The following is a 26,256-nucleotide window of genomic DNA, read 5'->3' on the forward strand; positions in this document are numbered from 1 at the left end:
GAAAATAATTTTCCACTCTAGTTTCACCATTTTTGTTGAATTAACTACTTTTTTGCACGGGTTTGCTAACCTGGGACCTGCTGACGTAACCATGCCCGTAGCCAGTTATGAGGTCACCGAGGTCCAGACCTCTAATCTTTCGAGAGAAACTACAATACTGCACAAAACTCAGCGTTTGAACTTCTCAGATGACAAAATGCGTAATTCACTTCAGACGTGTTACTTTGTCCACCGTGTTTGACTTGTAATGAGTGCACAACCCGCCCCAAACATCTGAAGCCTCTACCCAATCTCCCAGACCCCACCATTTCTCAAACCTTAGCTATGGCCCTGCATGTGACACAGGATTTATACAATACATAGTTTGATCCAATGGTAGTTTCAGTAAAATAAGATAATCACTGCAATAGTACCGGCTTCCTTGAATTTGAAGGACAAAGATTTATTTTGTTGAGTTTTAACTTTATTGAAGAACAACTATTGCACAGTAAAGTCATAGCTCTTACAGTACAGTAACCTTTTTTAAATAGAATTAGAAAAAGTTTTAAAAATCAGACATAAATTTCATCAAAATTGCTAGGTAACAAAACAATGTCTGGATCAGGCAAATATGAAAACAGTTTTAACTTGTCAAACAAGATGCTGAAAAAAAAAAAAACCATTTAGTCCTCTTAACAATTTAAAAACAGTATTTCTTTGGCAAATGCTGGTCTTATGTTACAACCTGAGGCGCAGATGGTGTTGTCTGTTAAGATGTAAAAAAACAAGTTAAAGTATGATTGTACAACACGGCCACATGATTCCCTCTCATCGGCCAAAAGCATTTAAAAAGAAATCTTAAAATGACCAAAATATTTTGTTAATGAGATGAAATAAATAAAGTTTAAGCAAATGTATCTTATGGAGATGCCTTAAAAATAATTGTTATTAAAGACCACCATTCAGAACTCAGCATGAGCACAAATAACCTGTATATACGACTGAAGAAGACAAACTGCCTCTAGGATTCACAGCGCAAAACCTAGAACATTTTGTTGGCGCCAAGACATTGGAACCCATCAGTCGGCCAGAAGATGACAGCCAAGAGGAATCTAAGTGATTTGGGAATTATTGGCAGGATATTTGCTAAAACAAATTAAACAGCGAGTAACAAAATGGTAAGTCAAGAGGGATGGTTGAAATTGGGCACAGAGACACAAGAGGGGGAGAAAACTGCAACTTTGTATCATAATCATAACCATAAGGCTTTGGTTCAGTTTCAGTCCTCTTCCCCATCAGACTCTTCTTCCTCAGCCGTCTCCAGCCAGGTCAGCCACTGGTTCACCTGCAGAGGAAGGATTCACAATAAGGTCAACACAAATGAATGCATGCATATTGTCTTTCTGCCGAGGAGCCATGCATGGTGGCTTATGAACACATCAGTGCCAAATTACCTGAAACAAGGCTTTTCCTTTTCCTGGGAATTCTTGGACAATGTCTTCTCGCCAAGCCAAGAAAGATTCCTCTTCAATGATCTCCATATCATACAGGTTGACAAAATAGCGCAGCAACATGCCTGCCAAAAGTGTTCAGAGGAAATTCAGTTAGAAAAGCAGGCAATGACACCCGTTTGACTGCCTTGTAACATTCACACTGCTATACACGCAGGTCCAAGATAATGTGCACATACCTTTGGGGAAAGCCTTGGAATTGCAGTGGACCTGCAGGGCGTAAAGGGCACAGACTTGCAGGTCAACTTGATCATGCAGAAATTTCTGCGCCACCGGCTTGAAATCCTGCAGCATCTGTTTCTCCTGGTCCATCTGTTCCTTAGTGGGGGCTGCAAGCTGTTCTTCCTCGTCATCAGCAAAGATCTTGCAGTCTATGAACTGCAAGAAACTGATGGGAGAGAGGGCACGATCAATACCTGAGATTCAAACAGGGTTCACATCAGGAGAATAGGTTTTTGTTTTTCAGTGATTGTATGTACCTGGTGATCAGGATGTTGACAAAGCCCGGGTCAGTGTGGAGCTTGAGGGAAATGTTGTCCCGGATCCACTTGTATATGGACTGGGGAGAGGGGTCTTTCTTGAGCTGATTCAGCAGCTCCTTCTCCAGCTTCATCAAGGGGAACAAGAAGCCCAGGCCTCTGCCATCCAGGACCTCCAGCATTCTCTCCTTGTTTTGGTCACACTCTGCAGGATTGAACACAGAACCATTAGCATTGGCCAAAGGCATGATTTTTCGTACCATTATTAAAACACAAATGAAGTGCTGAATGGGAATTTCTGTACTTCCAGGAAAAGTGCTAAATTGAACGGCTCATGGTCATTTGTCAATTGCTATTTACATTGTCATACAGGTTATCCGAGGTAGTCCAAGAAAGCACTCTTCAAAAATCAATACTCAAAGACACACTAAAGTCAGCCATCTTATTACATACCAGGTAGCATCTTGCTCATGTTGACCTTGCTCTGCAGGAACAGATCAGTCAGCCAGTCAGGATCGTTCCTCTTGGCGACCTGCTGCAGGCAGAGCAGGAAGAGGGGGAAGTGGTTCCCATTCTCCAGGGGACTGGCCAAGTCGGCGATGCTCACCAGGTCCGCGATGATGGCCCGTGCGCAAAACTGAGCCAAGTACGACTTGACCTTAGGAATCTGGTCCTCTATGTTGGGACACTGGTCGAGGACGCTTAGAAAAGCCTAGCGAGAAGGGAACCAAAACGTAAGGTTAGACTAGATGTTGAAAAAAGGAAGGCAGCAGAACTCTTTTCGGAGGTAGTGAAACCAACCTGGATGAGGTTTTCCCCGGTGACGAGCCCATCAGAGCAGAGCCCATGGATCAGCACACTGGTCTGCTCCTGGTCCTCGTCCGGGCGCTCCAGTGAATACACCACAAGCTTCCTCAGCATCTCTGGTACAAAGTGTTTTGGGGCCTTCATCTCCTTCACAGCGTTCACAGCCTCCTCAAGGTCCTTGCTGCTGAGGTATTTAACCAGCAAGGCCTCCTGAAGGGGAAACAGGCAACGTTATGTCTGCATCCAAGAATGACACCAGTCATACAAAAGAAAGAAAGTGGAATAAAGAAAACGCACGGTCATTGTAAGCATTTCTTCCTTTGAAAGCGTTTTCTTGGTGGGCTTTGGAGGCTTCTCCTGAATTGGTAGAGGGTTTGCCTTCAAGCCAAGCTGTAAAAAAAAAAAAAAGAAAAAAAAAAAAGGCATGGCAAGTTAACATGGGGCTTCTATAGTGGGATATGGGTTTAGGTTAAGAAAAACCCTATGCATATGCTTACTTCTGCCAGAGGAGGGGTTCGTGTGCGTATTGGCTGAGCACTAGGAGGAATCATATTTGGAGTCTGTGGCTGCAGCTTCGTCATTTGAGTTTTATTAAAACTGAATTGTGCAGGTCTTAAACTTATCTAGAAAGATAAAGGCAACCAGTGTTACTTCAAAATCAATATTCAACCAAATGCCACATTCAGGGTTACAGTGAAAGCTTTTTAGGTATAGGCCTATAAATAACTTAAACAGCCTTAATGTATGCAAATATTAACTTTTCAAAAAAAATGATGTTATAATTGGTTGTTAAATTGGGCCAAAAAGAGATAACAACTTCAGTTTTGTACCTCATCTGCGCCAAGACGGCCCTTCTTGACAAATTGCGGTCCCCCATTCTTAGACTGCTGCTGCTGCTGCTGCTGCTGCAGCAGCAGCATTGAATGATTCTGGTTCGGGGTTTTGTACAGAGTCGGTCCCTAGAAGAAAACGCAAATATTACTCAAAATGAAACTACATTATTGCAAACGTTTGTATAAAAAAATAAAAATCCAAAATAAGAGCGGCAGGTCTAGTGGGGAATAGAAGTAATTTACCTGGTTGGGTTTGATCAGAGTTCTGCCTCCCATGTTGAACTGAGACTGGGACGGGGCGTTGAGCGCATTGTGGCCGTTGAAGCGCGGGTTAATACGGTGGCGGTCCATATTCGGGTTATAGCAGTCTTCAATCACCCCTGGGCCTGTGCCAATACCACTGCCTATTGAGCAAAAGAAAACGTTATACTCCAGGGACGATAGGAGAAGACCCATTTGGACATCATTTTTAGGGAAACGTGTGAATGCTAAAAAAAAACAGTAGCACATCCATACAGAGGAGACGGTTCAGATTTACATACCAGGCATTTGCCCAAACATATCGGCTAACCCCCCCAGGGTTCCCCTGTCAAGCTTGTGAGCAGATGACAGGAAGACGCTCTCCATGAAGAAGTTATCCCTCATTTCCTGGGTCAGGTTGTGACCAAATATACCTGCTTCCTGTATAAAGGGAAAGACAAAAATCGATAAATATACACACAAAATAATTCATCTTCAACCTTTGCTTCCCTTTGACTGAACATCGAGGAAGAACCCTTCAACTACAATGGTGACAAGTTAAAAAGTTGTTCAAAAACAAAGAAAGGCAATGTGAACTTCTAAAATAATCTGATTCTATTTCTCTATAATAAATGGAAAAATTCTTTACCTGACGGATCTGATTGATGGTCTTGGGTGTGTTGTCCATGAAAGGCTTGCGAGGAACCCAATTGTTCTCACGCAACTCCACTATGTCTTGTAGCAAGAAGCGGATCCTGGCAGACAACTCCTTGCTGTTCATCAAGCAATCCATTCTCCGAAAGTACTGATCCATTAAAGACTGCAATAGAAATATCAGCAGTAATTAGAGGTGTATTAAAAACAAGTAAAATTTCACAGTTTCCACTTTTTATGGATTAACAGCTTCAATTCTGTGCAACACTAGGTAGGCCAGCTAGTCTTGGCAATAAGGAATGTGATACACACTCAGCTTACCTTTGCTTTTTTATGATCCAGTCTGGGTCCCACTGTTCTCATGATCTGACAGAGGCATTCCAGGTCTTCTCCCATATCATTAACCTGGGTTTTCTTCTTTTCCAGAAGCTGATTGAAAAAAAAGGCATCATAACACACCTCAAAATGCATTTACATATGAATCATGTTGAACTTGACTGTACTACACTATTGAATTTCATGCTCACATTAAAAAAAAAAAAATAGTCTCAGAGGACCTCACTTTACAAGTATAACAGGAAATGCATGTTTAAAAACTACTTGTGTATACTATTGGCACTTGGTATCCAGCAAAACAATCCTAACGATAATAAAAGTACATTTCTGCAAATTGGCCCCTAATAAAAACAAATTGATACTTTTCTAAACATACCGTTTTAATACACTTATGAAGGATGGATTCATGGATGAGATTAAGTTTGCCAAGCTCCCCAATGAATTTGATGTTTCCCAGCATTTTGATCTTGGCAATTGTGCGTTGCTCTTCCTCCTCGGTTGTGAGAGGGCCATCTTGTTTATCATACACTAAAATGTAGTCAAGATAGGATTTCAGTTAATTCAATGCATTTCGTATTAAACAATGAATTTTATGTAAAACCTATTTGATAAACAACTCACTTTCAACATTTTTGGCACGGTTCTCAAACTCCTCTTGAAGGTTTGAAAGAAGAATACGCCTGAATGTCTGAAAAAGACAAACATAAAAATTACATCCAGAATACAGTTATCAAAACTCAGACTTTTATAAATACCAGAGTGTCATTGAATGAAGAGATTGAGGTTTCCAATGGTGTAATTTATTGATGACAGATGACAATCAATCTTGAAAACAAAGTATCGGCCATACCATCAATTGCCATTTACTAGCAATGAATACATTTAGACCTGTGCAAGAACAGATCAAGATTACATTCTGGCCAGTGATTTTCAAACATCTTACTGTGCTCTGCTTTTGTGTAGTTTGAATCTCTGGTGATGAGCTGTCAAAGTTGGGTGCTTCCTCTGCCAAGCGGAGACATAGCTGAGCATATAGCAAGCTATACTTTGGCTCTTCAAGGGCTTTGTCAACAATCTAAAAAAATAAATACATGCATGAAGCAAACTGTTCATTTGACCAGTTAAAATTTCAATAAAGTGAAATAGATAGGCAAATACTTACCAACAAGATGATCCCCTTTAGGACAACTTTAGACTCTATGCCAGCGTTCAGAAGGTCGAGGCATAGCTTGTCAAACTTCTCAGGGGTAAGCTTGTTGAGTATGCTAATAAAAGAAAAAAACTTGTCACCAGTCACATTGGAAATAAGGTTCCGTTATTTCAAAATTAAGATAGTTATGTGGGACCTATTGTCATGTAGGCAAGCATAGGATTGCTTGATTTTATTGGACGTGAACATACCCTCTCACTTTGCGGAAGATTTTGTCATGTCTCCCTTTTTCATTTAAGGCGTCTTGCCTAGAAGGCACCCATCGCTGAGGGCCCCCTCCTGAGTGTTTGCCGGGGAACTTGCTGCAAGGAAGGAAGGAAGGAAGGAAAGCATAAGCTTGGACCTAGTCCGTTTGTGCCGTGTGATTAAACTAGGCTAGGGCCGACACGTTACACAATTATTGCCACATTAACAAAGGAAACACATTTTTATTAAAATAAGTGCAAAGGTCACAGACCTGAAACGACAAGCACTCCCTTCTGCAGCGAAACTCTCCACTTTGGCGGTTTGACAAGGATTTATCTTAAAAAATAACGAGTTACTGGGCTGGGATGGGGCTGGTGAAACGAGGCCTGAAGAAGAAAAAAAGCCTGTTCGGTGAACTGGATTTTCATCTACGTATGAACATGTTTAGTACAGCGACCCCTGGAGGCAGGTTTGCCCAAAGTACATTTTTTGCCTTAATGTTAAAAATAATGACATAGTAGGGAACAAATACAACACATAAAGAAGATAACAAACGAGATGTTAGGCGAAATTGGATAGATGTGTAAAAGACGAGGGTATTTTTTTGGTTTGCGTAATCGCATTCAATGCTAGTATCTAGCTGCTAACCTAGCCATCCTTATTCCCGTTAATACACCAATAAGACCCATTTTCCAGAAGATGAACGAGACATTTATGGCTATTATTATTACATTAACGTTCACCGCATATGTTTACACGATATGTTTTCTCGTAACTCGATTATTTTTAAGAATAAACAATTTCTTAACGCTCCCGGCTAGCTAAAAGAGCTAAACCGGTATCACCCCGTCAGGGGAACTAAAAAAAGCAGGCCTAGATAATCTACCGCAGGACGTCATTACCTTGATCCAATGTGGCTCAGGGAATGGAGCATTGGTTGTGAAGTTAATAAGAAATAAATTAGAAGTTGAGATTGATATTCGATGCTTCTTCCAACGGCGATCAATGCGTACAATGCCGGTAAGGAGAAGAAAGAGTCACGACTATAGGCTGACGTCACTGACTGACGGGTTTTATGGGTGCGGGGGGTTGTTTCCAATCGCGTCATTTCTCTACACCCCACGTCACTTGAACGAAACTAGATATTGCGCCATCCCAAAAAATTGTCACGTGTTGTTTTTAGAAAAACGATATGGGACAAGTTTCATGTGCCTGTTCCCAGCATACTTGAGAAGATCAAATCCACATGAGCATCTTACGAACAGTGCTATCCCCTTACGTTTAAATAATGTCCGGTTTCAACTTTATTAAAAATAATTATTTACAACCGGTTTCAAGTTCAGTCTCACGGAAACCACAATATTACAGGTTTGTAAAAGCCATAGGTGTCATTTCATGTCCCCAACAAATGCCGAATTTGTCCCAATCACTTTGGAATAGCATAATTTGTAAAGAAAGAAAAAAAAAGCATTTTCTTATTTTTGCTTTGTGGACTTATGGGCTTGATCATCATGACGTCACATCGGAGGTATTGGCCGCATAGGAATGCTAGTCTAGAGTAATTGTTATTTGGTCATTGTGTAGTTATTAATCGTAAAATGATTTATCATCAGTAGGATACATTATTGTGTCAGAGCGTTTCCCATGCAATACGTGGCAAAACAAGGTTTTCATTTACCTAGGGGCAGGCTATATTTACGTTTATTTAGGATTTTACATAACAACTATCTTGGGACATCACAAAATGGCGGATTACTGCCACCAAAAAGAAATCCCATAATGCATTTCGATATACAAGCCCTGTAGGCCATTCCCCTCTAATTATGTTATCCTCTGACCTCATACCGAATCCCCATCACATTGCCAATATGCAACGATGTGCTTGATAATTCACCATTAAACTTGTCCCAGCCGTTTTCATCTCTTTCAGCAGGAAGCCTGGCTTCTTAGGCTTTTTTCGCTGATGGATGATATCCCAATGCTACGTCAAACATTCCCACAGTGAAAGCGATTTTTCATAATAATTAATGCTTTGGCAAAATATCAAGAAATGTAGTTCAACTGCCCATTAAGTCATCTTATTGTTGAGCTTTACAAATTATGACCGATTGGACTAGAGTCGTGGGAGATCTGTTAAGTTTTCACAAATTCTCTGCATAATGAGAATCTGACACCATTTTATGTAGGCCTATGGTTGCCATGGTGAGTCGGCGTACCATCTGGCAGTAAATGACTGCAGGGCAAAAAATAAAAAATCCCTCTGGTGCAGATACAAATTTGCCACAATGTCAAATGTCTAAAAAAGTATTCAGTCCAAAACATTTTTTACAATAATATGTATTTGTATATGTAAGTTTGTTTGTGTGTGTGCGCGTGTGTGTGTGTGTGCGTGTGTGTGTCTGTTCATTTATTATTAAGAACAGTTTCTTATTTTCAATGTTGATCTGGTCCAAGAGGCCCCAACAGGAGTACAGATACAAATAACAAATAACAAATACACAAATGAAGGTAGTGCACATGCGTGTGCCTGCATGTGCGCGTGTGTGTGCACGCGCGCATGAGAGTATGCGTGCATGTGTGTACGCAAGCAGATGCGTGTGTCTGGGTGGAAAAAATAAATTAAGATGTGTCAATGTTATATTGTGTGTGAAGGGTGTATGCAAGTGAGAAACTGGGGAATCAACAGGAGCAAGAGGGGTCTACTAAAATATTGTTAAGTTTCTGCAGGAAAAGGCCGACTGTGATGTAATAGCTATAAGTTTGAGGGTGCCTTGAATGGTGTTCCAGTCAAAAGATGCTGCAAAATGAAAGGAGTTTCGGCCGGAGGTAGTCCTGGAGCGTGGATTGGTGAGTTTGATAAGCTCAGATGATCTTGTGCATCGAGTGCTTGTGTGTGTGTGTGTGTGTGTGTGTGTACATGTGTGTATGTTTTTGTATGTGTGTGTGAGTGTGTATGTGTGTCTGTGTGTTTGTGTGCGTGTGTGTGTGTGGGTGTGTGTGTTTGTGTGTGTGCGTGTGTGTCTTCATTCTGTTTCCACAATATTGTTTGTGTGGTAATGAGCCTTTTCAAAAATAGATACAAACATATAATCAGAGATAATAATTGCAACAAATAGACAATAATGTAGATAATAGTAGATAATAATGTGAATATTTCATTCACTGTTCATTTAAATGACACATCCACCGAACCTGGTTGATAACCGTTTTAAATGGGCATGGAATATATAATATGGGCCTTTGCATGCATTTTGAAAGGATTTTCGGTGGATGGCAGAATATTAAGCAGAGAATTGTAAGCTTTTTCTTTGCCAAAATAAATGAAACCAATTATCGATACCAATTTTTCACAGACTGATAGCTACAGAAAGAACCAGGATGCATTACCTGTAGTATGCATCTAGGTGGTGCTATAGTCATGCATGTAAGAAATTTTCACTTCCACTTCAACAATATGATGTTAGATGAAGACATCCCCTTCATCTCTATCTGACAAACACACACGCACGCACGCACGCACGCACACACACACACACACACACACACACACACACACACACACACACACACACACACACACATTGGAGATTAGTGCTACATCTTCCAGGCTGAATGGGTCAAGTTATGTTAAAAAATCTTCCATATTATGGGCACTGGGGGAAAGAAACCCTTTGGAATGCAAATTAAATTGACAGAGGTTTCAGTAAAAAAAATGAATTAATTAAGAACAAAGGTAGCGTATTTGAATTATTCATTTATACTTGCCTGGTGAATCCACACAGACTCTTTCCAGTTGTGTTGTGTTGGAAATGGATAAAAAAATGAAAATTCTGATTGGCTTCCACGAAAACAATCCCTTTTCAACCAAGAGCAGGTTATGTCACTCACACGTTAGAGGCAGGGTTTTGGGGCGGCCTTGCAGGCGCTCTAATTGGTGCAGCATTGTTGCTGATGGAGTACTTCATAAGCATGCTCAGTGATAGTTTTCAGGAGAATAGATCACTGCTGATTAACACACAGGCACCCTTACCTTGCTCACACTGATTGTGCAGTTAACATTCTAGTCACACTGGGCAAAGGGGGGGTGGGGGGAGAGAGAGAGAGAAAGAGAGAGAGAGAGAGAGAGAGAGAGAGAGAGTGAGAGAGAGAGAGAAAGAGAGAGACACACACACACACACAGAGACAGAGAGACAGAGAAAGAGTGCAGGCAGTACAGAGGGAGAGAGGAAGAGAGAGAGACGGGGGGGCAGAAGAGAGAGTGAAGAAGCGGTGGAAAATGGCAGACATGTCAATTGTGCAGGGCTTGAGGGAGCTTCTGAGTCATCAGTGACCATTCCATGATGTGTTCTCACAGTCCTGACTGGATGGCTGGGCTCTCTACCTGCAGCACACATTGGGGATAGCATTAGCTATTCCCCGTCCTCCTTGTTGCATTGGTTGAGGGATCAGAACAAACAGAAGGAACGTTTTAACAACAGAAACAAAAGAGCATTTAAAACATCCCAATTTTGTGCCTTTTCTTTTTCAGTATTGTACTATTGGCTTGACTCTTAATAATATGGTTGAAAATGTTTTGATTATCATGACAACAGATTGTAGATATTGCCAGACATCATCATTTTCATTTTCCCAGAGACAGGTGTAGGCCTGAAGCCATGCTCCACAACACGTTGATACGGAGATACACTTTGACCTACCATGTAAGGAGCTTCACAATTTTTTTCTGCCTAAAAAAAAACTTGTATACAGGACCAAACCCAGAGCAATCATTATGGGATTTACCCAGGCCTTAACAAAGAAAAAGTGTTTTTTGCACTGTGAGAAATCAGTCAATGTAATGGCACAGTCTGCCTTAGTTTACGTATTTACTTGAGTAACTATTCTGTTAGGACAAAGGATGACTGTACTGGGCCACTGCAAAACATCTAGCCACAAATTGTAGGCAAGTGAAAAGTTCATTCATCAAAATCGCTCAGTAGCAGCATTATTGAAGTTTTTTGTAGCTCAAATCCATACAAGAGGATGGGAGCTTTGATGTGGTAAAGGGCTAGACTTAGGAACAGGGCATAGGAGCTGCATTATTCAATGCTATATTGAAATACCTTAATATTATAATGTTTGCACTTTTTTGTTTCTCACACCTCTGTGGAAATGTTGCTGAAAAATCAAATGACCCAATGTTAAAGTACTGTCATTGATTTATGACTGAACAGACATTACAGACTAGGAATAACCTGGACATCTATTTTAGTGTAACATAAATTTAACTTCCATCTCAGATAGCTCTAGTTTAGATCTCAACAAGAACATTGAGTCCCACACTTGGCAATGAAACACAATTTATGTGATTTTTTTGCAATCACCATGTCTCTCTGGAAGAAGCAATTACATGCTCTGTTGGCCAGCAATTACATTTTTGAAAACTTCACTCTACATGAACTTGAAAAGTAGATGGCATACTTTTTTAAGGATGAGATTTCACTCCGTTATCAATTATCACAAAATATCCCCCACATCTCTCCTGTTATATTGTCATCATTATTATACAATCACATAGAATATACCAGAGCCAGAGTAAAAATTATGATATAATAGTAGGTAAGCATAATCATATTATTTATACATTTATGAAAAACAATTAACATACATTTCAAGCATGGTATATGCTGTTCATTACTGTCGTGGAAATATAAATCATAACTTTAATATACAATTATATACAAATTATACCTTGTTTATATAATTACTATTCAAATTAAAAAGAATTGCATATATTCTCCCTGTACCTAGAGATACCTCCCTTTCTTTCTCGGACTGAGAGCTGTTAAGATGGCATTTGCATTGCCACTGTAGCCATGAGGTCTGATACTAGTCTGATACATTTACATTTAGGGCATTTAGCAGACGCTTTTATCCAAAGCGACTTACAATAAGCGCATTTGTTACAATAAGTACATTTGTCATAAGAAGTGAAACAATATATCGCTGTCGGTACAGTAAAGATGTTCATAGAACCAAGTGCAAGTATTACAATCGCTAGGCTAACCCATTCCCCGTGTAAAGCAACGATAGCAGCTACTGTAGATGCTACACAATTAAGTACCTTGAATAAGTGCAATGTACAAGTGCCAGGACGAACAACATTCAATGGTGGCTGTGCATTGGTTTCTATGCAGAGTCGAGGTGAACTCTGAACAGGTGAGTTTTGAGTCTTTTGCGGAAGCTGGTGAGCGACTCTGCGGTCCTGACATCGGTGTGGAGATTCCTTTAACTGTCTTGCAGCCTTGCTTGCAGACGTGCAGACATATCCAACATCCATCCATAGTGTATTGCAGTTTAACTTGGCCTCTCCCGCCAATCCTAAACCCTCCACGATGGTCACTCCCACTCACCTTTGTTACATTTGAACGACCCATAATGCAAAAGTTTCCCTATAAGAATCTTGTTCGCCCCACCATTGTATTTCTGAAGGTATCCTTGTTAACTTTGCTGCCTGTATTTTCCCATGCCCCCCCCGTAAGTAAGTAATAGAATCCTGGCTACGCCCCTGCATAACCTCACATTCTGTTTCGCTATCAGGCTGGACTTCCTACTACCATATCGATTTCCAGAAATGACATTGTAATTGGGACCAATAGTGTCGTAGTTGAAGTAAATGGGCCAATCAGGGCCTGCATCTTAATTAATGACGTAAAATAGAGACCGCCGCGGGAAAAACAATAATGGCGTCTCCCCGAAGCAACAAGCGGTAAAGTTAACATTAGGAGAGTAAACTTAGCCATAAGTGCAGTTACTGCAGAAATAGATTTAATAATAAATGTTAAACAAGGACAAAAGGATGAACTAGCGGAATTCTTTTGCAGAAACTAAGTTTTCTGCCATGATTTCATCGCATGTGCTGATTGGGTAAATACGTCTGTCAAGGCATGTATACCCGCCCACGTTGGTTGCTTGCTAGAGGTTCAGACTTGCATAATTTGATTCATATTATAATAATACGACATCGTTATATGTATTATTTCATTTATGTTTAATTATTATTCAATTTTTTGTATTTTCATACTTTTGCATTCTCATGTTGATTGGCTCATTGGTTGGTGTTTGTTGTTGCTGCAGGCCTCATGGTGCTGCAGTAATCAGTACTGACACCTTCCACATCCTGGAAGAAAGACATCCTAAATTGGAATAGATTCCCCCCTCCAACTCTTAGCAGGATGGATGATGAGGTTGCTACGGTTGCTGTCGATTTAGTTAGAGCTGACAAAATCATACTGCAAGCCATGCTGTAGGCATATAGATCACCATATATGACTGTATTGTTGGTTGTTGAAAGAACAACAACAACAACCACAACCGCCTCTGTACCTCATTCTTCCATCAATTTACCACTGGAAACTAGAAAACTCATTTCGGATCCAGCAGTTCTACTTCATCAAAAACCACGAACTGAAAGAGAAAGAGTTATGCCTTGTTTCCTGTAACATTACGGTGATATGTGAGTTTACGCAGTAAGGAAAAAACGAATTCATGAGTGGATACGTTTTCAGAAGGGGATTTAAATAGGTGCATTCATACAGTGGCCAGTCTACACACTGTTGCTTTAAAACGTTTACAGACAATTCTTTACAGTGTAATAGTGCTAGTGCTGACCAAGTTTCTGTTACTGATTTCTGTTACTGCTACTGGTAATAGATTAATTACACACTTACAGATACAGCGAAATTATTGGTCCAAACAAATATGAAGCGAAAGATATTAAACGCCCTCTTTACCCAGATTTAAACTTGTCTCCTCTCAGACTTTCGATTTTTGAGTAAGTTGTGAGACTGTACTTCAACCGACCCCAATTCTGACGAGCCAACATCCATCATACATTCTGCAGCTCCATGGCTCCGTTCCTGTATCAAAGTATATTTTATTCATTGCATAGACGCCTCCACCACTTCATTCCCTTGCTCAGGTTGACATATATTAACAGTGATAGGCGACTCCTGCGCCGCACGTTGTTGCTGCGTTTTGTTCCCTGGGAGGACTACACACATGTTGACAGATGTCACCGAGCATAGGCTTAGACAGGGCCAGACCCAGTAGAGTGGAGTAGCAGGGAGTAAGGGATCAGCAGCCGAGCTGAGGGAACTGGCTGCACCCAGGCTGAGGTAATGCGACCGGGGTTTTACACCGTCTGCCAGACGCAAGAGGAGACAAGCTGCTGTCTGTTTGCCTATGCCTCAACTCTCCCACCCACCCTGGATTCCCAGAGTGACTGCCCACCATTGGTTCCCTTCAGATCATAACAGTGGGAGTTCTGTCTACAACAAACTAGACACCAATTCATCAAGCTATTTATTTAGCTGTATTCTTTAACCGACATACACTACTAGAACGAAACATCTGAATCCTATTTTGTTTAAAAACAGGAAGACGAAAGTTGAACAAGACGCGCAATCTTCTTTTTAAAGGAATTTATTTTAAGCTGAGTATTTGTCCTCTTTTGTTTTTGGCTCAGCATCACCTTCCATTAAGTAGCTGGGTAATTAAGACCAAACGTGATTGGGCCTCTGACCCATCCTATGCTGTAAGTCACTCAGGAGGGCCTGCCTAACATGCCGTTACATTAATCTCAATGACGTACATTGTTCCCCCTAGCTGGTTCAATATAAATGAATTATGGAGGGGAAAAACTAATTACCTCTGAAGTGCGGCCTACTCTGAGAATTCTGAATCATTGTCACATTGTTTATTGCACGTTGTTTACGAAGCAATGTCAGGGAGCGACTGATGTGGGCAGGGGTGAGCAAGTATGCCAGTTAGCCCTGCATGTTCAGACTTAATGATTCGTCTCGCTGATGAGAAATGAGGAACAAGTGAAATCAATGCATGGGCAATGGACACCAGGTACCAAAGTAGTTTGAAATATGTGTTGTTATTGAGCCGATAGGACCGGATGAGGGCAAGTAACAGTACAGTAAGAAATAAGATAAAAATACTTTGTCCATTAAAAAGATATGGAAAACCATACAAGGAAGATGGTCACATAAATATATAGCATGCAGTAAAATGCTAACCAGTGTTGCAATTTGAAAGTCATTTGATAATTGCTTCATATCTGATCTGACCAGATAGTTCAGATCATGTCCATAGCTCTATAAATTGGCATTTGATCTTCTATCAAGTTTCAGAACAACAACCAAGCGAAGCTCCATGTAGTTAAAGTTCGATAGTCCATTTATAATTTATTATAGCCTTTTCTTCCCCAAATTAAAAAATATGTATATGTTCCCATACCTATTGGCTTAAAACTGAAAAATATATATGTGAGAGTATTGCAGAAGCTCAATCAATATGCCTTTCTTCTTGAGCCAACATGTGGATAAGAAAAACAACCCCTCAGCAGCAGAAGATGAGCTTGCATCCAACTTGATATCATAACTAATTTAAATGCTACAGTCCTGCCCAAAAAATATTTTTGTTGAGTAGCCTATAAAGTGACCACAACAAATACAAACACACCTTGCTGGGTGAACCCTTCTCTGGGTAGGCTATAGGTCTTGCTCTTAGAATTTCATGAGCCTGCTATGAACAGCACAATAATAAAGGGCCAATTTAGTCTTTGAGGTTTGGAAGTTCTAGCAGCTCTTATGTGTATATGCTTGGTTTGCAAGTTTTATTAAAATGAATAGGCAGCTCCTTAATGTATGTGGCATTTATAAAAAACAAATAATACCACCACAATAATAAAGCTACTCATTTAAACCTATATTCAATTTAAACCTATATATCTCTCTTTATTTTTACAAACACACGCACACACACACACACACACACACACACACACACACACACACACACACACACACACACACACAGATGCTCTACTTATAGCACCACCATTTAGCTAAAAACAATAGTTTCATGTTATCAGTGTAAAAATGTGATGTCACCAGCTTTTCACAAAGACAAAACGCAAAAAGGAGACAAAAAGGGAAGAAGGAGAATAACAAAGGCTGTTTCAGTCATGAATCTGAAAGTTTTTCAATTAACAAGGTCTTGGACTGATGTTTTCTAAGGCTCTTTTAAGTAGAAAGTGTAGAATGTGCATGTGTGTGTGTGTGTGTGTGTGTGTGTGTGAGGGGGTGTTGGGTGGCAATGCCTTCCACTATTTATTTAATCAAGATTATGATTTCCCAATACACAGCCCCAAGCAGGTACTTTTACAATTAATTCTTGTTTTTTTCCTTTCCCTTTCCTCACTGTCACGCATATCATGGTATTCAATTATATGTTATGTAATATTTTATTTTTTTATTATTATTATTATTTTTTTATTATTTTTTTATACCATAAAAAAACATAATGTTGGGGTAAAATGACACAACATGTCAAGTGTACTGACCTGAGATAACAAATGCTATAGGGTAAGAGGATTCATTCAGGATGGAGGCATACTTGTTGCCTTGTAGCTATTGTACAATGCTTGCAACACAATAACACCATTGTGGTAGGCAGGATTGCCAGCTTTCAGGCAAACACGTGCACCCTCTCGTTGCCCTCGCTGTCTTATTGGTTTGTGTTCAGTCAGACAGCACACATTGTGTGATGTGACGTGAAGTTGTGCCCAGGCACTGTGTTAGACTGATGGGCTGACCTGTTGGTGAGTTGTCAGTCCCCTGGCACTGCAGTCACCCGCACACACACTGTTCCCTTTCTCCTTCACTGTACATTTCAGAAATATGTGTGGATGAGACTGAACAGGGGTTCCAATAGTTTTCTGCTTCTCAATAGGCTACTGAAGATTCACAGTACAGAAATTGTTTCCATTAGCATGGGGTCATCCCCTCTTGCTGAAATGTCAAAGCTAGAACTCTCGATTCTTTTATCACAACATCCTGTCATTGGTTTACAAATATAAAGGCCTAATGCAATGACCCACTGACAATGGCACTAGGGTAACAAATCCATAGAAAGGCGCATACAGATAAAAAAAATTCACCTTGTAATATTCAAAGTGAGTACTTCTTAGAAATATTGACAAAAAACGTTTTGACTCTGCTGTCTGGGTGAAAAACAAACCAGCATTTTATATTATAGATAATTTATACCCTCTAAAAAACTCTAATAAAAACTATAAAAAAAACTCTAATAAAGCACCTTGAAGGAATGCTGATAAATTAAGGCTCAACCACATCTTTTTATATAACTACAACCTTTCCCTAGACAGAATATTATGCTTTCAGAAAATCACTAAATGGGGGGAGGTGTGGAGTGGCAGTCCATGTAATACAAAGCTGAATGCACACCTGCATGTCTGATTCCTTGTCCTTAGCACTTCCAGTTCGACGATCCTGTCAAATCTGTGCCCTCAGGCAAGGTCCACGCTGTCATCGGGTTTGTTGTTGATTGTATTGCTAGTTGATCTGATAAGCATGTTACCAAAAAGTTCAACTCGACTGGAAGGAGACTGCCTTGCCCTCTTCTTCCAGGACCTTGGTAACAGCATACCATTAATCACAATTTCTTTCATCATTCTCTTGTCTGTTCCGTAAGCACTTCTTACTACAGTGAGTTTACGCTGAAAAATGATCAAATTCTCGCCTTTAACCCAAAAGCAGTTTGTTTGATGTTGTTGCTTTTGAGCACTAGATGAAGACAAATCACGCGCTGCTTTTCTACTTGATATAGATTTTTCTGTTGACATAGGTTAGATGTTGTATGCCGCATTGAAAAACTCAGAGCCTACTGATAACCAAAATACCATACATAGTCCCATGACACTAATTATTATTTAAGTTTTACTGGTGTTATGGTTTAAAAATAATAAGAAAGGACTTGAAAACACAGTGAGTTGTATCAAGTTAGTTTTCTAGCGATGCAAAAATAAGATACAATAAGATTACCATTGTACCATTGGTAGTATTTTTTCCAAAATATGTCCAGTATCCTTCTGTGCCATGAAACATTTCCAGGTCCAGCAATACTTGCACTGACATGGTCAACGGCATGGCGATGTTCAAGTTTGAAATGACATGCGTTTCATTTGAATTTCAAAATGTCCATCACACTAGAAACGTTATACCTAACTCACCCATATTTCTGTTGACATGCATGCGTTTCATTTGAATTTCAAAATGTCCACCACACTAGAAACGTTATACCTAACTCACCCATATTTCTGTTCTGCACACCTTGGTCTATCACTGCTGACATGGTGCAATACCCCACTAGCTGCTCAGCTCTCTCTCGTGCAGATTTGCGAGCTGCAGACTCCCTCACAACAAGCTGGTGTTCATGGCCCCAGGCTCCCAAATACCAGCTCTCTGATCATGCACCTGGAACCAAAAGGTATTGATGCTGATGTCGAGGAACCGCTATCCCAGCAGGTTGGTGTTAAAACACCTGGTCCATGTACCGCTGTTACCATGTGCAGGTGTTAATACCATATGCATGTGGTACCATGTTCATGCAAATTGTACACAAATCACCGCACGCACGCACGCACGCACACGCACACACACACACACACACACACACATAGAGACATGTGTTACACGTGTTATTACCATTTACTTGTGATACCATGTACATGATTTAAATACCATTTACAGGTGATACTACATACAGGTCATTCCATGTACAGGCATAAACAGACACAGTGTGACCAGGTAAAAGTGGTACCATGTGCAGCTGGCACCATGTACATGGTACCGTGTTACCATGAAAACGTGTTAATAACATGTGTTAGTACCATGTGCAGGGGTTGCAGTGTTAAGACCATTTTCAAAGGTTACTACCATGTAAATATGTTAATACCATGTACAGATGCTACCATGTCAATGTGTTGATACCATGGACAGGTGCTACCATGTGTAAGTGTTAATACCATGTGCATGGGTTGCTACCATATGCAGCTGTTAATACCATGTGCAGGGGTTACTACCATTTACACGTGTTAAGGCCATGTGCAGGGGCTACTACCATATGCAGATGTTAATACCATGTACAGGTGGGACCATGTACAGGTGTTAATACTAATTTGTTGACTATGCAAACTGTGCACCCCCCCCCCCACACACACACACACACACACACTAAAGGGGGGGGGAGCAAAAGCAAACATCATGAATGAACTGAACGGTTGGTGGTTCAAACATAAATAAAGCTTGGTGGGATTTTTAATATGGCAAGCAATCTCTTCATGACATTCCTCTAATGGAATTCTACGGGTCATTCAGAAGTAGGTTATTGATGGATTTCCTTGTAATTTAGAGAGGATTAAAAGATATTGTGTTTTTTCACTGGCAGGTTCATGGCCAATTGTTCATATAGGAATCTGAAATCCTGTCAGTAGATACGACTTGATGATTGGACTTCAGGAAGAAATACAATATATATTTTCCACTTTTCATTTCTTTCTTTCTACTTGTTTTTTTCTCTTGTATCTCGGTATTAAGCTATTTCTGTGCTCAGGCTGTATTTCTTTTCACACCTATTACAGCTATTAATCTTCAGTGTATTAATGTGGGTATGTGAGAATGTGATGCACTAAGTGTTTTGAGTCGACAGAAGCTAAATGCAGTCTTTGTGCCATTTGAAGAAAACCTTGTGAAAGGCCAAAAGGTAAAACGTTTTTTCATAGAATTAACTACTACGGAGAGCATTTTCATTGAAATGCATGGTCTGAAAAATCCTCCACACCACAATCAAATGTTATGTTGTTGCCAAGAGGGAGCATAAAGGTGATAACAACTCAACTCAGCCTGGGATCTCTTAGTATAGAGAGACTGTATAGAGCAGGGGTCTCAAACTCGCGGCCCGGGGGCCAATTGAGGCCTGCGGGATGATATTTTGTGGCTCTCTACTTGACATCAAAATTCAGTGTTAGTGCGGCCCGCACGTTGTTGTCGAACGCACATTTCTGCTGAGTCGCTTGCCACGCTTTTTTATCACTTGTGGTAGGGTGATCAGATGTCCCGGTTTTGCCGGGACAGTCCCAATTTTTGAGTTGCGTGTCCTGAGTCCCGACAAAAGCCAAAGGACGCTAAAATGTCCTGGTTTCCACCAACGACTATGAATTGTCCCCTGTTGTCAGCGATTACATAGCCAACGTTATCTAATTATAGCCCGATCATTATCTTAGATTGGGTCAGTTGTGCTCCTTTTTTCTGTGGAATACTTGATGCGGCCCAGCCTGACCCAGACTCTACCTCCAGCGGCCCCCAGGTAAGTTGAGTTTGAGACCCCTGGTATAGAGTGTAGCATAGTAAACTCTATAAGCACGTAGTTAAATAGAGCCCCAAGGTCACTGGGGACAGGGGAATAAAGCAAGAGGCAATCTATTGATAATATATTTTTTCTTATGAGCTGGGGATTTTAGGATGTCATATATCATAAGGTTTTATTGCAGTTTAGAGGTGTGGGTTAAGTGTGAATGTATATTAAAATGGTATACCTCCAAGAATAATATTGCATCAAAATATGATTTTGGTTTGAGAGTAGAATAATCCATCTGCCAACATACAGACCATCAGCTATTTAAGAATATAGATATAAGATGAAAAAAAGATAAGAAGCACTTGCATGCTAACCATGTTCCCTCCCAGATGTTTGGGCCACATGAGAATGTGTTTTTGTAGGGAATGGATCAGATCTGTACAACAGTATGCTGCATGTATTGGGAATATATTCAGCTGCTGCCTGTACCTTGCGGTGCCATCAATGCATATTATTGGCAATTTAAGGTATGTGGTTTATTTATAGATTGTAGTGGGATGCTGGCAGGTGGAAAATATATTATAGATTATGATTTCTTAAATGTAGGATAACACTCTGGGAGTGTGGGGGGCGGGGCAGGTGTTTATTGAGGTGTTATCTATTGTTTAGTTTTCAGTCTTTTGGAGAGCAGCTGTAAACAAAACAGAAAACCACAAAGTGTGTTCTTGGACAGAAACAGGGAAATGTATTCTTTGCAAGACTGCAGGGGAATGAGGGTGGAATAAAATAAAATGCTGCTAAACTATGCAGATTTTCAAGAAAAGCTGTAATGAATGTCTCGGGGGTTACTTAGAGCACATTGTTCTCCATAGTGTGTCTAAATCTACATGTTGCTGCGGTTAAGCAGATTATTTGGCATGGTAGATGTAAGGGGAATGATGATGTATAGCCAATCAAGGGATTTTCGAGCTTCTGCATCGCTATATTGCTCAACCATGCTGTGAGGAAGCTGAGTGCACAGGGGTGTGAAAAAGTGGCTCATCATACAGCCCGACGTTTGACTTTGTTGCTAAATGTAAGAGTTAATGTCTTAAATATTTCTTTCCTGTTGCCATAGCTACATGTTTTATCCATGCGACAGATTTGCAGACATCTGAGACACTATGAACTGAACAGTCCTGACAGATTGTAATTGCCTACAGAGTGTGAGTTTAATCTCTGATCTTTATTTACCAATGGAGGGAAAATTGCGAGCTGAAAATGGCATTCGTTTGCATGTTTCCTTCTTGTTGTTCTCAATGTTAATACTGCTCCGACTCATGTCCTAGGATGACTTGGACTTGAGGGAAAGATGCATCTACAGGACTGTTGCTAAGCCATCTCACTAAACACACCCAACACCCCCGAAGGGAACACGAGTAATAAAGTAATGAGGAATCCTTTAGCCTAAATACGATTTAGTGCATTCTTAATCTTCTCTTCAAAAACAGCAGATGTAATTGGAATAATAATTTGCTTACTTATTTACTTATTTGTTAGATATAATAATGTACTTCAAATCACTTTCAATGAATAATTATTGCATGGGAATAATTTATTTTATGGTTAAGGGCACAATTTAGGTTTATGTATACCTTGCAGTCAAATCAAGTACTCGCCTGATTCAAAAATGATGAAGCACTATGCTGGACCTATGCAGACGTTTGAGGTCTATGCAATGGCAGAATAAGCTGCTGCCAGCCTTATGTGTGGCGAGCGAGAGAAACATCCCTTCAGGGTAAAACGGCACCGCCCTGGCCTGCACTGACCCCTCTACATCCTCCTAATCACTATCTCCTAAAGAAACCCTATTCCACACAGGTTTCCGGGAAGAATGGTTTTCCCTGAATAGCATGAGGATTTCAGATTAACAAATAGAGATGTATTATGGATGGAATGTGTACTCCAAAACGTCAGGATTTTAGATTTTTTTTATATATAACCCTCTTCATTAGATTTGAAAACCTTTTTGGTACAATATGGAATGAATAAGTAAAAGAAAAAAGCAACTAAAACCCAAATACAAACATGTTGTTTGTTCAAAGACTATCTGAAATATGCAGAAAAGAGTATGAATGTTCTTTGGGCAAGGAATACTGGTGGCAACACATCAATCTATTTTCTTTTGGTCACATCAACTTAAAAATAATCATGATCAATGCATGCAGGCATGCAGAAGCAGCATGCATGCTAAGATATGTTGGTTAGGGAGGTTCTGTGATGAAAGAAGGTTTCCTTTTATATTTTAAGGTCTGGCCGTGGATGTAATAAGGTCTGGCACGGTAAAGACTTGGACCTCCCTCATCTCCCTAGATGAACAACAGAGCAGAAATAGGCCTTGATTCAATGCTTCTTCCCTGGCTTTGGTCATTACAGACTGCATGACCTACCCTTCGATTCTCGTAGCTTTCTATTTTTCCCTTGTATGTTTTTTGTGTGCATGCATGGGAATGAATACACAAGTGTTATCATATTTGATCTGTTACAGTTGAACAAAAAACAAGATACACTTAACATGTTTGTACTCTTTTATTACTATATATTATAAATAATCATAATATTCATACTTAGAAAAGACAGTGTACTCCAACGTGTAGGCCTTCTCTCAAATTGTACAGCATAATTGCTTTATAAAACTATGTAGAAACCTGAGACACAAAAAACGTCAACTAATAAGAAAGAAACTAAAATTAAAAACAATTACAGCAGTTTTTTTTTTTAAACCTTGCTACATAGTAGCAATGACAAGCAATACTTTGGGAAAAAATTAGACTTCATAGTCAAACATTTCAAAACATAAGAGTAACTACACGCCAGATCCAAGATAGGAGCCAGCTAACACTGACCCTGTGAGGGAAATACAATGTTTAACATTTATCATGTAATGTCACCTGTACATTGTGGACATCATGGTGGATAATATGACACACAACACACACACACACACACACACACACACACACACACACACACACACACACGCACACACACACGTGATCTCTCTCTGCATAGGCTCATCTTAAGGAGCTGCTAAGCAGTGTGTTGGTGATGGACCATTTCTGCCCTGTGCATTTCTGAAGAGCCAGATGGTAGCCAAACTCGTTCTCATCGCTCTCAGCGAGCTCCAGGCACCTTTTCGATTTCCTGTTCTGAATAGCTCCACCCTGAAATATATTGAACAAACAAACAAGGAAATTAATGTGTATTCTGTGCGGGATGTAGCCCTCTTGCGTTTGGCAAAAGAAAAAGAACGCTAGCATTTTGCCTGGCCATCTAGCTGACCCGACTGGACAGACACTTGGGCCCTGCCAAATGACTGCAGCATGGCCTTCAGGCAAATCACATTCACATCCACAAGACAGTCACATCCACATGTCACTTTAAAACATGGACATGTTTTAAGAGAAATACCCGAAAAGAGAAAAAAAAAGAAAAAAGAGGACCGCTGCTAGATGCCTGGTTAATCAGCTGAGGTCGTCATGGTCAGCTTGTCATGGACCATAACTTCTTATTCTGGCTCCAAGCAACTGCAGCTACATAGAGTTCAGATGGCATGAATCATTTGTCTCAAAATGGAATTGAACCATATAGGGAATGCAGTATGATTTTATCCCGGTTGTATTTTTAAAACCATGACATTTATTGGTGCGTCAAGAAAATGACACATGAAATAATGTGTGGGTGTGTGTCTGTACATACGAGTAAGTGTGTGTGTGAGTGAGTCAGTGATTGAGTGCGATCCTGTAAGTATGAGCATTCTATCTGCTTTTTACATCATTTATAGACTGATTCATGCAATACATTTGGCTGCAAATTTAACAATGAAGAGACCCTACCCATCTCAATGCAATTAGCTGCTGACACCGCAACCTACTTTGTTTTGATTCATCTTGTAATGTAGCTTTGTGTTCCTGGAACCTTAGAAGATTACAAAAGCACAGCTTCATATAAAAACACTTTTCATGTCACTGCCACTCACTTCTAGAGAGACACAGTGCCACACACAGCATTTGCATAGTTCTCTTGAGGAGTACTCTACTGAAAGTTTCCTTGTGAAGAGAAGGCCGCCGAAGAAAGAAGAAAGAACATTCATGAAAATCCAACTAAATTTGAAAGATGAATTGGACTTCATAATATTAACTTCGACAGGTTTTCGAGGTCTGAGGAATTCAGGGTCTTCTCCTCAGGGCCTCCTCATCATTTAAAGACTGGCAAGAGCAACTAGTCAAAGTCCAAGTATTCTGCAGTAGTGGCCCGCGGAGACACGGAAGATGGTTAGAGCTCTAGGCAGAGAAATGAGAAAGACAAGCACCTGACAGCTCTACATTTGTACGCAGAAAAGTCACAGGGGTCAAGTCGTGCTGGGTGGTTGAACAACGTGATGACAGATTGCTTCTCGTACAGTACTGTAAAGCTAGGGTAGGCAATTTGGAGAAACCAGCGAGAGCAAGCTAGATTTAGAAACTCAAAGATCTGACCCTTACTGCAGGCTTTCCTCCAAAGCCACTCCCCAAAACATGTGACTAGCTAGCTTGTTTTAGCAGTAGGTCTGCCTTGGGGAAGACTCGGAACCTGGATAATAAGAGCCGGGGCAGAGTGCTCACAGGTAGACGGGTATGTAGGTGGACAGACAGGAAGGCCATCTAATGATTTCATTCAGGCCAAATGAAATGGTTGGATGAGCTTATTTCTGGCCAACAACAGATACCAGATTAGTATGATTTGTTTGTCAGAGCATTTTATTTATTGATTGCTGTCAGGATGTTAAAGAATTTCAACAAATATAATAATATTCTATTTCTAAACTTCAGTTATTATTAAAAGAGCAGTGAGTTAAATTGAGTGGCATCTAGCGGAACCGACTTTACAGAAATGGAATGTAATTTCATTGAAGGACTTTCATTATATTCTTTGCATGTACTTCTTCACTATAAATGATACTGTTGTTTTTTTCTCTGTAAAGCACATTGAACTGCTTGATGTAAGAAATGCCCTATACAAAATGCCTTGCCTTGCCTTGCCTTGCCTTGAAGTATATTGAAGTAAGTTTTAAATAATTGAGAATTAGAGTCCTTCATTTTGGAAGTACATTCAACGGGCCAAAAAAACAATAATAACAATGATAATAGGGCAAGCAGCTCAAATTTCCTCATCCCCACACATCTCTAGGGCAACACAAAAGCGTAATTCATCTCTTAACTCCACGCCCGTTGCATTTCACAGACTGCTTAAACAATTCAACACACCCATGGAAATGTTGTCACATTTAACTTGGGTACATTGCTATATATTTTTTTTCTTCCTTCATTTGAAAGGTGGTTACAACACGGTAATTTACGCTGAAACACGGGGACTACGGAAAAAAGGCAGGAGAGCGTCTTTCCTCCATTATGTTTTGATGAGCCGAGATGTTAGCGCGCAGCGCTCCCTTAAGATGCTCCGGTTTCATCAAGGCTGCCTTCTTCCGTTTGAGCGAAACACTTCAGCAATGGCATCAATAATGAATGCCTTTTCTCAGAGATCAGGCGTGCGGCTCCTTTTTCACACACACCATGGAAACTGGTTCACTGGTGCAAATAGAAGTCCTCTATCCTCATGCTTAGAAAGTTTGAGTTGGGTGTTATTCACTACTAGGGGTGTCCTCGACTGAGATTTTGCATAGTTGAATCTGATTTGTCAGGCCAGACCCATCTTCGATTGATCGTCGAATAATTTAGCATATATTTGATATATATATGCAGTTAAATGTCGCCAGATTCTTTGTGACTTTCGGA

The 26,256-nt window shown here is 40.2% G+C and overlaps 2 protein-coding genes across 2 annotated transcripts in view; both read right to left on the reverse strand.

Moving 5' to 3' along the window:
- Positions 1-451: 451 nt before the first annotated feature.
- LOC307076172 (eukaryotic translation initiation factor 4 gamma 2-like) lies at positions 452-6,617 on the reverse strand. Its single transcript, XM_079737055.1, has 19 exons — positions 6,507-6,617; positions 6,241-6,351; positions 6,002-6,104; positions 5,783-5,914; positions 5,461-5,527; positions 5,216-5,367; positions 4,825-4,932; positions 4,499-4,669; positions 4,152-4,290; positions 3,853-4,013; positions 3,607-3,735; positions 3,274-3,399; positions 3,074-3,166; positions 2,771-2,986; positions 2,423-2,681; positions 1,970-2,174; positions 1,670-1,878; positions 1,434-1,555; positions 452-1,324 (listed from the first exon to the last, which is right to left on the reverse strand). Coding segments are annotated over exons 5-19 (2,157 nt in total). The 5' UTR covers positions 5,462-5,527; positions 5,783-5,914; positions 6,002-6,104; positions 6,241-6,351; positions 6,507-6,617; the 3' UTR covers positions 452-1,258.
- A 16,616-nt stretch (positions 6,618-23,233) lies between these two features.
- Positions 23,234-26,256, reverse strand: part of galnt18b (UDP-N-acetyl-alpha-D-galactosamine:polypeptide N-acetylgalactosaminyltransferase 18b) — a 42,610-nt gene continuing 39,587 nt past the window's right edge. The window contains exon 11 of the mRNA XM_079736382.1: positions 23,234-23,646. Within this exon, the coding sequence (XP_079592508.1) occupies positions 23,497-23,646 (150 nt within the window). The 3' untranslated portion in view covers positions 23,234-23,496. The remainder of the gene's footprint in view (positions 23,647-26,256) is intronic.

The sequence above is a fragment of the Pollachius pollachius genome (assembly GCF_949987615.1).
Source record: "Pollachius pollachius genome assembly, chromosome: 5".
NCBI lineage: Eukaryota > Metazoa > Chordata > Actinopteri > Gadiformes > Gadidae > Pollachius > Pollachius pollachius.